At 40.1% G+C, this 13,184-nt stretch overlaps 1 protein-coding gene across 5 annotated transcripts in view; it reads right to left on the bottom strand.

Moving 5' to 3' along the window:
* GRIP1 (glutamate receptor interacting protein 1) overlaps positions 1–13,184 on the bottom strand; it is a 211,918-nt gene that overhangs the window by 13,080 nt on the left and 185,654 nt on the right. For all 5 annotated transcript variants that reach the window (XM_058804736.1, XM_058804740.1, XM_058804741.1 and 2 more), the window contains 6 exons: positions 12,284–12,353; positions 11,266–11,411; positions 6,496–6,640; positions 5,314–5,462; positions 4,967–5,155; positions 2,181–2,334 (listed from right to left, as the gene is read on the bottom strand). In XM_058804736.1, coding sequence (XP_058660719.1) covers positions 2,181–2,334; positions 4,967–5,155; positions 5,314–5,462; positions 6,496–6,640; positions 11,266–11,411; positions 12,284–12,353 — 853 coding nt within the window. The remainder of the gene's footprint in view (positions 1–2,180; positions 2,335–4,966; positions 5,156–5,313; positions 5,463–6,495; positions 6,641–11,265; positions 11,412–12,283; positions 12,354–13,184) is intronic.

The raw sequence follows: 13,184 nt of genomic DNA, 5'->3' as shown, positions 1-13,184 counted from the left end.
CTAGAGAGTGGTTTAAGCTCTCTGGTTTCATTTGCTTGCCCACTGAAATTTCTGTCAATCAACAGCAAGTTAATGTGGTGTTTTCCGCTTTTACCCTGTTTTTCTCATTTCAAATGATTTTCCTTTCTTCCCTTGTCTTTTCACACCCCCTGCCCCCCACCTCTGCCTCAGCCCAGCTGGATCTCACTTCTGTGCACTTTTTGGTTTCCTACCTGGAAGTATTCCACTCTTCCAGCTGTCCCCCACCTTTCCTTTGCCCTCCAGAGGAACCTTTCCACATCTTTCCCTCTTTCTTCACGCTCCTGACGCTCTCTCCACCTGATCTTTCCACAGATGTTTGCTTTAAATGGTTTTCTTGATTCTCTCCCAATGTCTCAGTCTCCTTCTGCTGCCATGCATTCTTGGAAGCTGTGCTACACAAAAAAAGGTAAGAAAAAATTACTTTCTACAGCTAGAGAGGGAGAGAAGTTGTTTAGCTAGAACTACAAGAAAAGTGGTGCTTTTTCTGAGGATTCCTGTAACAGGCTTGGAGAACAGACACAGCCTTCTCAAACACTCCAGCACTTGGGATAGCAACACCATCAGATGTGGCACCATCCATTTTACAGATACAGCATTAAAGTAATCGCTATTTTAATGTGTACTGTATCTCTCAGGTGTAAGTCACATCGACAAGCAGAACAAGACTCTTTAATGGGCATATTTTCTGCTGAACAGTGCTTTAAAATGGTAAATAGAACACATGCTTTTCATTTAGAAGATTCTGTATTTTACAATCCAGCTCCCTGATTCACTGTTCATCAACTTTTTCAGCCCATTACTTACATAGCTGCAAAACAGTAGGTGTTCTGGAATCATGGCTGCATCTCATCTGAGAAACAAAATATGAGCTGTAACTGTGGATAAAGACCCTATTAAACTAAAAATATTAGGCTACCAAGAATGGCCAGTATGAAGAAAACGATCTGATTTCCTTTATCAAACACTGTCCACTACTAGCCTATGAAAACTGCAGTGTGCTTCTGCAGCAGGGACCAAAGGAGCTGGATATGGACTGGGAATTCACACTTGCTCATATCTTAGCTGCCATCTTGCCAGGCTTGTCTCCAGACAAAATGCCACAAAGCTTTGGGCTATATCAGAGGGTTTGTCATTCAAATTCTGAAAGCAGCATCTAATCTTTGCCTTGATTTGTATTTCAAAGCTTACAGACTGGACCTCATGGATTTCCTTACCCAGTGTGTTTATATGGGCACCAGGAAGGGTTTTTTTGATACCAAACTTGAATTTTTCACAGACTGGGATTTCAGGCTAGCTGTGCTGGCACACCAAGAAAGTCTATTTCTCATGAAGAACATGCATGTCTGCAGATCCTGAGGGTGCGTGCAAAGAGCACAGAAATCTCTTTTACTGTGATGCCTATCTTCCCACATCTGAGGAAGAACTGTTCATTGGCAGAAATTACCCAAGCCTCTGCAGTGGATCCACTAACAAATCCAAAAGAAAAGAAAACTTAGAACAGAAGATAGATTTTTGGGTCTTTCACTATCTCCAGGAATTGTGAAGTAATTTTTTTTCCCTCAGGAAATGCTTTTGTCTGCAGAGAAATTAACTGAAAATGAGATTTACTTCTCAGGAGAGAAGGAATAAATGCATGGCAAAATACCAATAGTTTGGACAAGACATTTGTACCTGGATCACTTTTTACTCCTACTGAATCACTCCTACTGAATGTGAATGTCTCAAGCATTTATGGAAGAAGACTGTAATTTCTGCTTCTTTGCCCAAACCAAAATGAATTTTCATAGAAGACAAAAGATTAACACACCAGCTGTCTTCAGCCACATTATCTGTAGGTTTAGTTTTGTGGAGTGGAAAACAGATCAGATTTTTTCTGAAACTTGCCCAGGGAAATGCCCTAATTTTTTTGTTTGTTTATTCTTAAGGGATAAATGCTGTGTTTTATAGGCTGAAGTAATTTGAAATAAATATAGGTCTTGGTGCTGGCATCATAATCCTCCATAAAGACCACTAATCCATCCCAGTAAGTTTCATTAAGTATACTGTGTCTGCTGTGACTTCATTAGAAAACAGAATTTCATTCAAGACAGTAGTGTTGTTCATTTTTGAGGCAGGGCTGCAGCTGCAGGCCAGAGAACAGACACTGGTCTGGCACTCACGTGCTTGCTGCAGGTCGGTCCCACTCGTCGTCACTGAGCCCCGGATCGTGGAACGGGTGATTCCGTGGCTTGCCGGGAGGGGACAAACTGCCCTGCTTGGGACTCCTCCACTCGTAGGCATTGAAGCTGTATCCTGAAGCCTGATAGGTGTGTCCTAAAAAGAGGAATTACTAATTTGCAGCAATGCATATGCTGAAGTGACAGGAAAGCACACCTCTGAAGCTGGCTTCTCAAGAACTGCTGAATTTGTCATTGTTAACTTATTTTTTTCTGTAGCCAGATTGTTTGACCTAGACTATGTCTGGAATTAGGCATCCTCTAGAGTTTCTCTTGTGAAAGTCCACTGAAAGCAAAATCCTAAATACATCTAACACTGTTCTCCTACTGTTTATGTCTCAACTGCTTCTATATTTAGTTCTAGATACTGCCACAATTTATCAATTTCCCATTCAACATCCTAGATTGAACAGTAGTGAATAAATCACATGTTATGGATGTGTTAAATATGTGTTAACATGGTCATATGCAACATGCCCAAAATTAAAGCTAACTTATTAAGAAAACTGCTTCACATGTGTTGAAAACAGTTTCCAAAGATGCATTAAAATATCCCATGAACTTGGCTTTAGACGGGCCCTTTTGCTAGGGCTCTGAGAGCTCAGGAAAGATCTGTCTTACAATGGGCACACATTCCCAGGACCAATATACACCATCTCTATCACCCATTTCTAAGTGTCTCAAGGCTGTGTAAGTGGCATCACATGGCTTTTAGACCTGAAGAGTTTATTTCTGGGTGCTTTTATCATACTAGCAAAGCAGGTACTATTTCAATAGTACTTTAACTGAAACCAGGTGTAATTTGAATTCCGGGTAGGAAGCAGTTTCCAAGTGATGTATCAAGAAGAACACATGGATCAATGGGTCACAAGCTGATGCTGATCTAGTAAGCAAAATCCATTATGGTGGAAATGATATACATAACATATACACTATATATGTCTGTATGTATGTGTGCATGTATGTATGTATATATACACACATACACATATATAACACATACATGTAATATACTGCACCTTGATATATTACTTTTTTGGTTCTGTACACTAAAAAAGTTGGTATTTTTTGATGTGCATATTGGATTAGGAAGTGTTATTGTTATCACTGCTGCCCCCCTCTAAAGAGGGTAATTTGCTTCCAAAATCAGTCTAGACCTGTCTCCCTCAAATGCTGTGTACCTACAGAGCTGTGAGTATTTTCCAGCAAACTGGCAGGTATTAGCACAGTCCCAGATTCTAGGAAAGGTATTGGTTGGGGAATGTGACTGCTGTGTGGGGAAGGCTCCGGATTAGTAAAACAGACACATAAGACAAAGGTACAAAATGGGGTATTAATTCAAGGAGAGAAAAGACAGCTCACCAGCATTAAATTGGTAATTAATAGGATAAAGCATTATCTGGTGCTGCAGAACCATCCCCCAAACTCCTCAACTTGCTTAGTCTGTGCTTATTGCCAAGAAGGTTTGGAGCAAAGCCAAACTCAGCTTGATAGGTCAAGACAGAATGAACTTTTATAAAAATGGGGGCCACCACGACACCAAGGGATAAAGGCACAAATCTGGTTGCACTCAGGCTGTTTAGCAGAGGTGCCATGTATGCAGCCAAGTCTGGGCTGATTTTTTCAAGGGAGTTAAAGAAAAAACTGCCTTGAGGTACTGGTTCAGCTTTGGCACAAAATCCAAATAATCAGTACTTTGGAAAGCATTCTGCGCCTCAATCCTTTCCACAGCTGAACAATTTGCTCCAAATACATTCAATTAATCCAGAAAATGAGAATTACCATCCTGGCACTTATTCAGCAATAGTTCTCCTTAGACCTATCAAAAATACCAGACGAAAATCTAATACAACTTATTTTGGTAAACTGACCAATACAGTTAAGGAAAGGGATCAAATTAATCCAAATTCCAACTCCAGTGGAAAAGTTATTTGAAGTAAGGATCTATCTGTCCAAATACCTCCCAGGTAATGGGAATACATGCTTTACTATGGGAAGAAACATTTTTAAAAGAGTTAAATAAAACACTGAAGTTGTGTGTAAGTTACTTTTCTTGTTACCAAGAATAAATATTACAAGATGTCTATATCCTTCACTGCCTAAATAAATATGTGTTACAAATTGAAATTATTTGAAAATCCTATATAAAACAATAGTCAGAGAGAGGTGAAAAAATTATCATTATAGAAAATAATGTCTTTAAATGAAATTATTGTTTTTGACAGCTGGGAGTTAGGTGTTAATACTGCAGGAATGAGGAAGAAGCAAAGGATTTACAAATTATAGGCAATGACTAATGTTGCCCTTGAGCAGTTTATAATAAATCTGTTGTCATTTAAAAATGAATGCATATGGGCATCAAACTCATGAACATCTCCAGAGTGTTCTGCGCCTTGCATTGATCCGTACTTGAAGGATAAACTCATTTAGTTGTGGATGAGCTATGGACCAAGCAATTCAGATGCCAGTAAAGCTAACAAAAGCCTGTTAATGTATTGATAAATGCTTTGTAACACATCACATCCTCATGAAAGAATGAATCTGAGGCCAGCCAAGTGCAAGAAATCATGCTGCCTGCCGAGATGTGTGGTCATAATGAGACAGCAGCACATTATAAAGTACAGGGTTAAAAGTTAGTACAGATAAAAAAGTTCTACTTAGGGCAAAGGAAGGTCAACCAGGAAGGCAATAATTCCTGCCTTAAATGTCGATTGTATTTTTGACAGTACCTTGATTTCCAAAGCTGGTATCAATACCAGAGCCATCCCAGGACTCCACTGCGCTGTCCACACTTGGCACTGCAGTGGAATAGATGTCTGAGAGCTTGCCAGATTTCTGTGCAGCAGAGCTTTCATCTTCAGCATCACTCAGCTCACTCACGTGACCCACAGGCACAGAAAATTTCTTGGGACTGGTAGCTGAATAGGATTATATAAAAAAAAGGTGTTGATCCTTGCTTTACTGCAGTTCTGAGAATCTGGTTTTTACTCCTGACACCAAGCTTTTCCATGGATGGCTAAATGCTTGTTAATCTGCAGTAACATGTGCATTAAGGACCATGGATGGTACTCTTGGCCCCACTCACCATCTGTTTGCTTCTTGATTTTCAAGGTGACAGTTTCTCCTGCCATCTGTAACAAATGAATGGCTTCACTCAAAGGTTTTCCTTTCAGACTGCTACTATTTATTGCTAGGATTCTGTCTCCTATGTGAATTGCCCCAGTCCTACAATAAGAAAGAGAAATAAAACATTGAGAATAGAGAGTAAAAGGCAACAAAGGCAATTTCTTTACATTTTGGAGCATTAAAGTCTCATCTCCCTTTCTTTCATTTTGCTTTTACTGCTGTGTCACAGAGTAATTCTTTTGTTAGAAATGCTTAAAGCAAGTCACCTTTGTTGTAGTGACAATAGCAGAGCTGAGGCATTATGTGCATTTCTGTTACTGTGACAGTTGAGTTAATCACCTGGGGATGAAACTCACTGCAGCCCACCTGCTCAAGAGCAATCTCAGACAGCTTAGTAAATCCTAAATTGAGTCAAGTTTCTAGAAGTCTCATAACATTGTAAGCAAGCAACACTGCTATTTCACAAACCTGGCCTTCAGGATGGGTCAATCAAGAAAAGAAAATAAATTATTTTTGTGTAAATGGTTCTGGCTGTGCACAGTATCATGTTTTGTGTGCTGAACCTTCTCTCTGAAACCACCACCAAAGGTGAAACCACCAAATTTCAACGACTCATCCAATCTGAGAAATGACAGGTGACAGAAATCCTGATCATTTTCATTATTCTCTATCTATCACTTACAATGAGGAGCATTTCTGCTCCTCTGAAAACACTTCCTATGGTGTATGTAAGTGCACATGCAGATGCAGTAGCAGATAAGCGTATGATGAGTTCAGATAAACCTGCACACATTAAGTGCTTTCTTTATTTATTGCATTATACAACCCTATTGGTTTTAAAAGACTGCTAAAATGTTCCTGTTACTCAAACTGCTCAGTTGGATTGATATAGGTTTTCCTTGGTGATCTATAATAATACACAATCCTCTGCCTTGTATCGTATGTACACCCTGCTCATGCTCCTGGAGCTTGCAATGATCAAAAAACAACAGCAAAAATATTATGAACTCAGATTTGGAGAATTATAAAAAAAATCAATTGCTAACCCAGGAAAATCAGGGTTTTTTGGTAAACAAAACAAATCTCTATTTTGACAGAGGGAACATTGAAAATAATTTTCTTTCCAACTTACCTTTCAGCTAATCCTCCTTTTGTAAGGCTGGAAATGATTATGGGATCAAAGGGCTCTTCAGTACCAGAGATTGTAATTCCAAGAGGCCCACCATAGCGCTTGAGCTCAACAGTATAAATAATTGCTCCAGAGCTCTCCTGTTCATCTGCAATAAATGCCAAGGGGATGCAATTGATTTCTTATGAAAGAAGGAATGAAAAAAATAGCATATTCAGTCTAGTGACTGGTAATCGAACAACACTTTCAAAGGATCACATCTCAGATACAATTCTTAATCACATTCTACCAGATTATTTTCTAAAAAACAAAAATTACCTATTATGCAATTTTTTATTACCAAAAGCTGATAGAAAAACAAGTTGATAGAAAAACTCTCCTCATTCTGTTAAGACTAAATTTTACTCTCTTTAAAATCTTTAGATGGTCTTCCTATCAAACTAGAACTTAAGGCTATTTCGTTACAGAATCACAGATTGATTGAAGTTGAAAAGGATCTCTGGATGCCTCCTTGTCCAACCTCCTTGGACAAGCAGGGCCAACTACAGCTGATTTCCCAGGGTTGTGTCCAGCTGGCTCTTGAATTTCTCCATGGGTAGAAACCCCACAACCTCTCTGTACAGCCTGTGCCAGTGTTTGGTCACTCTCAAAGTAAAGAAGTGTTTCCTGACACTAACAGAACCGCAGTGTGTTTAGGTTTGTGTTCAGTCCCTCTGGTCCTGCCACTGGGCACCACTGAGGAGAGCCTGGCTCTGTCTGCTTTACACCCTCCCCCCAGATATTTACACACCCTAATAAGATTCTCCAGGCTGAGTGGTCCTATCTCCCCCAGCCTTTCCTCAGAGGAGAGATGCTCTGGCCTCTTCATTACCTTTGTGACCCTTTGCTGGACCTCATCCACTGTATGTCCATGTCTGTCTTGTGCTGGGCAGCCCATGGACTGGACCCAGCACTCCAGAAATCCCTCTGCTCTGCTGAGCAGCAGAGAAGCATCACCTCCTTGGACCTGCTGGCCAGGCTCTACCTCTTGCAGACCAGGAGGCTGTTGTCCTTATTTGCCACAGTGTCACATTATTAGAGAAAAGGCAAGTTACTACTATGGTATAAATACTGATACTCATCTGTTTCTTGAACTGAATAGAAGGTATTTAAAATTAAAGGTAATTCAAAAGTTTTAAACCCAAACTTTCTTAAATTCAAAAGTCATTGTAAGATGAGCAGCTGTGTTTGTAAATAGTCCATGTTTTTGATGGACATGTTTTGAGCTTTTTGTAACAGAATCAAAAATATCTTCTGTATACTGAATTATCAACTAAACTGAATAGTAAGTCCATTAGATATTATTTCATGATATTGCTTGAAGTAATTTGAAGTTGAACTTTGAAGTTATTTTAAAGTTTTATCTCACCAAACAATTATCAGAATTGGAAAAGAATCCATCACTGAGTAAATTTAAATACAATGTATTTCCTTAAACAACACTCAATAGGCATTTCACCAACAAGATATGTGCCTGTATTTATACAATGCTCTTTACATATTATTAAAAAAATCCTAACCATAGAAGGAGAGCAATCAACTGTAGCATCTTTGAGTTGTGAAGTAATATTTTAAAATTTAAAATGCCAGAATTCTCCTCAAAGTAACAAATGCTTTCTAGCTCATGTTCTGATATTGGAATTCAGCCAGGACAACTGGTCTGGTGGACAAATTCTCTTAGATCTGTGGGTAATGACATTTTAAGCAGTTCAGTGAATGTGGAAAATGTCTAGGATGCACATTCCATAAATGTTACTAAAACAACTTAGAAAATTCAAATGTTATAATTCCCATAGATAGAAAAGCTTAGAAAGGGAAAAAAAAAAAAACCCAAACCTACATCACTAGCAAAGGCTCAAAGAGTTGCCTCCTTCTAATACTAAATGTGGTACTTTAGGCAGAACTGCAGGAACACTAATACATTTGAAGCTACTTAAATTTCTTCCCAATTTTCAGAAAATGTTTAGATTTTCAGCCCCCCACCTTCTCCTTCTATATCCTCCTTGCTATCCATGTACAGAAAAAGCTACACACACCGACTCAAAGGAGAGAAGCATTAGTGGTGTTCATTCAGCAAAGAACACAGGGGGTTTGTGCCTGCTGGGGCACTGCCATCAGTGTTGTGGCACAGTTCACATCATGCACTTTGTTTGCCATGCCCTTCCCAGAAGCAGCCAGGTCCCCAGATGTCACTGGAAGCCCCTGTGTGGCTCACAGTGGGCTGGCATGCACGCTGCCACTGCACAGCAGAACAGGGGCAGCTTTGCTTGCTTAAAGCATTTATGAACAACCACAAATCCCCTGGGGTCTAATGCTGGCACTGTTCATCCAGAGGTGGCATGGACATGGTACAAGGCTTCAGCTGAAAGGTGGAAAGTAACACACCAGCTAGCTGAAAATGTAATAGCCAGCACTTGCTAACAAGTGACACAACATTAACATTTCTCTGCTATATACACAAAGTGAATAAAAAGTTACTAACAATCAGCAGCCCTTCCACATGAGAGCTGGAAGTCTATAGATCTCAGTGAATGACTGGAAAGGAGACTGGTCCATTACATCTGTTTCTGGTTAGCTGTAGGTCAGACAATTATTGGTAGAATGTTATGCTGAGCTATCCAAGAACAGGGCCTGAATTCACCAGGAAGGCCAGTTCTGCCATGTGAAAGCAAAGAATGGTAATATTCAAGAAAGGGAGCTAGCCATGAGGTTAATCAGGATTTAAGATTGTCCTCAGTTTGGGAAGCTGGCAAGAAGAAAAGGAAAAATTGTTGCAAGCATACCTCCATCTGGGGAGAAGATATAACTGAAGTACTATGGTTATGGGTCTCATCTTTTTGAGATTTTCCATCTTTCTTTTCTTGTGATGCAATTCTTGTGGCTAATTCTTGGAAACCACATTTAATGAAAGTAGATCCTCTGTGCTTCAGTGGCTCTGCTGTGCCCAGTGGCCTCTTGCTCATCAGAACAACATCAGAGCAATAGAGCGACAAGGGCAAAGAGCAGCAGGATCTGGGGAGCCCTGACACGCCTCACCCTGCTGTGGCCTCAGCTGCACGATGGCTCAAAGGGACACAGCTCTGAGAGCCCCACTCTCTGCCTCACCTTCCTCAAAAAAACATGCAGTGAGAAATAAAAAGAAGTTTAAATCTTAATCTTATTCTGTGCTTTACAAAACATTTTGGAGTGCTCCATGCCTACTCATCAATCAGCATTAGGCTTGTATTTTCTCAGGGAATTTATTATTTTCCTCTGTTGAGTTTGAGCAGCACATTTCTTCCTTTGTGAGGAAAAACACTTTCATAAGTAAATTAATGGCAAACACAAAAAGAGTTATTTTAACTGAGATATACTTTTTATTACACCTTTGCTACTGTTATACCACTAAATAATTTTTCTTTAACATTTGAGGAGACACTCACTCATTTTAAATTTCAAAGTACCTCAAATCTGCTATAATTACTTTTGTTTACACTTTGACACTTAGTCAACTCTTACAAGAATAATTTGTACAAAGAATTTTTTTTAGTAGGTTTCTGAGTAGCTGTCCAGTTACACTTGAATTGTTCAGTTACACCAATCATGTCTGGATAAAACACTGTAGTTCAGTTACACCAATCATGTCTGGATAAAACACTGTGTGAGAATCTTGATACAGATACATATCAAGCAATGAGAGTGTGTAAAAGGAAACTGTGGTATAAGAATCCCACTGAGACTAAAATCTGTACCAGATACCATGGTGTGCAATACCTAAGAGAGCAAAGATCTTATTTTCCATGAGTGGAGACTGAAATCCTCATTTCAATTACAGCGACCATTTGCACAAGGTACTAAATGCAGCTGCCTTTGCTTTGTACTATAATACTGAGAATATACTTGGTTTGCTTTCAAAATCAGTTAGGAGGGGGAAAGAAAAAGGAAACAAGCCTTCTAGTGCAATTCTAAACAGCACTTCAACAGCTGCACTTAATTTCAAATAATAAAGTGTGGCAGGTTGTGCCTTTTTGCTGTGAGAAGCTCTTTACAAAAAGAGCTGAAGAGAACTGAATCTCCACTTTGTGCTTTTGTGTAACACTGTAATATAAACACCAGCAGTAATAGTAGTTCTAACTGTCTTACTTCCTTTGCCCTACAGTGCATAACAGAACTCACTTTATTATCTCCAGGTAGAAATTCTGCTCTTATGGAATCCACAGTGGGGAAGACACAAGACTATGAATACATGTAGGTGCAGAAAATTATGGCAAGTCCATTATTGCATTGGGCTGATCAGACATGGCATCCATCAGATATCCAGCACAGTGCATAAAGTACTACTTACCTTGTCAAAAGTCAAATTTTTAAGTTTATGGACAAAGCACACACTACACCACTTTGTTGGAGAACTGAAGCCTAGGGATCCATGCTTTGCTAACCATGATTCCAATTTTAAAAGCAGAGAAAATCCCAATACTCTGGTAAGAAACAGATCAACTTTATATGGCTGCACCTGAGGGCCAATTGTCTTTTCACTGAACTGAAGACCTAATTTTGCAGTGCAAGCAATATAGCCAGTGAGAAAATTCAACACTTTACATACCATTAAAATTCTTTTTAGGTGACATTTTCTGATTATCATTAGCATAAACCAGACATGTTCAGAAAAAACATTTCACTAAAATTGAAATTAAATCCCCTATGCCCTAGAAATCCTGAAAATCCACAGGAATCTGCCATAGTCATTGCTAATACCGGAATTATCTTCGTCCTTGCGGATCTTTAGCTTTACAAGGTCCTCACAGTGCTGGAGGATCTGGACAGCATCTTCCATGGAGCAGTTGTCAAGGCGAATATTATCTATTGCCAGCAACTTATCACCCAGTTCCAGTGTCCCAGTCCTGCAAACAAGCAAACAAGCTGACATGAAACTCAAGTAACTTTAAAAGGAAGGTATCTGGGAAGGTCTAAATATTATTATAGAAACAAGATGTGTTGTGGTGTGCTGTATTGTCCCATTTTGGCCTTCCAAGTCACTTTCCCAGGTGTGCCTATACTCTCTCCCTTCCCCCTTACCCCCATGCTGAGTGAGTCCTGTCACTCAGACTTAACATTCCAGCAAGGCGCCGTGTGGTTGGTCAAGTTCAAAGGATGCCACTCAGGCCTGGGGGTCATTGGCCTGTCTGGGTGTCATCTTCCCCTGAGACCCTGCCCCTGTCACCTGGTTGGTGGCTCACCTGTACCTCCCCTCCCTCTGTCCCTGAGCTTAAAAAGGTCATCAGACCATTCGGTTGGGGTTCTGTTGGAGCAGATCCTCACGTGCAGACCTGTGTAACCATGGAATAAACCTCTGGACATTAAACCTTCCAGCAGAATCCTCTCCTTTTTCTCTTCACCATCGCCTGAAACTATTCCTCTTGAGGTAACGGGGTTCCAACAAGCCTGGACTTGTTCAGTGCCCAGCTGCAACCACCAGCAAGCTAAGGTATCTCTGGGGTGATACACCACAGTTGCTGCCTTTGGCCCAGCAGCGAGGGTCAGACTGGCCCAGGCACAATCCAACTGGTAATATTGGGAGCCTTTTTTTTTCCAATAAAGATGGATTTTTAGGATAATTATTTCTTAATATGCCTTCTATTTTCTAACTTTTCACAGAAGTTTTTATTTAAAAAAGAAGTGCACAGTCTCTTACAAGCTCTCTCTGTTTAATTTGAATTTGCCTGGTTACACACATAAACAGATTTTTATTGGGAGCTTTTTTTGGGAGTCTTACCTGTGAGCAACACTTCCTTTCTTGATATCAGAAATAACCAGAGGGTCCCCTGGTTTTCTGCTCGATGGAGCTGTAATAAAGAATATATACAGACATTTGGGTTTGTTTCTAGATGTGCAGATGGACTAATTTTGACCATAAATCAGTACTTCCTACACATTCCTTACTTGTGTCATATTCCTCCCCTACCCCTAAATTATCTGAACTTGAGGTGAAAACTAACACCAGCAGCATACTGGCAAGACTGGATACTCCTCAAACATTAGAAAATTTCAGAATTGCAGTGAGTGGTACAAAGAGAACTTAGCCTGATATGTCTGAATTCTGGGTTAGACCAGGACTGAGCCATGTGAAGACACCACAGTACAGCTCCAGTGATCTATCATAAAATTCTGCACAGCTGTAACACATAAGAAAGACTTTCTGTAATTATAATCTTTCAGTGCAACTACTAATGGTGATTTTTTGGCAGAATAAATCCTGTAATACCATATCCCTGTCCAACAGAGCTGCTCTGGCAAAATATCTAGAGTGGGCTAGTCCACATTCTTTCCATCCACTTGTGTCCCATCCAGTGCTTAAGGCAGAGGTATGAAGGTAAGGTGTCCTGGCTGAGAAGGAGGAATCCACTCCAATAAAGCTGATGCTGTGGACAGTGGCCACACACCCCACTGGGCTGATACACTATTAGCAGGTTTGCACAGGTGTAGCTCACAGCACACCACTGTTTGCTTTACTGTAACTCACTGCTTCCTCTGAAGCAACCTGTGCCTCTTTTGGTGAGAGTAACCTTGCCCCCCTGTACTGCTGCCGGACCATAAGAATTGTGGACTTTTCCTAACTTTGTACTGGGGATGCCTACTACAAACTGCAATTCCAGGCAGTTTAGTAAAACTCCCAC

Source organism: Ammospiza caudacuta, chromosome 5, assembly GCF_027887145.1.
Source record: "Ammospiza caudacuta isolate bAmmCau1 chromosome 5, bAmmCau1.pri, whole genome shotgun sequence".
NCBI classification, from domain to species: Eukaryota; Metazoa; Chordata; class Aves; order Passeriformes; family Passerellidae; genus Ammospiza; species Ammospiza caudacuta.
This window is presented reverse-complemented; position numbering and strand designations above follow the sequence as displayed.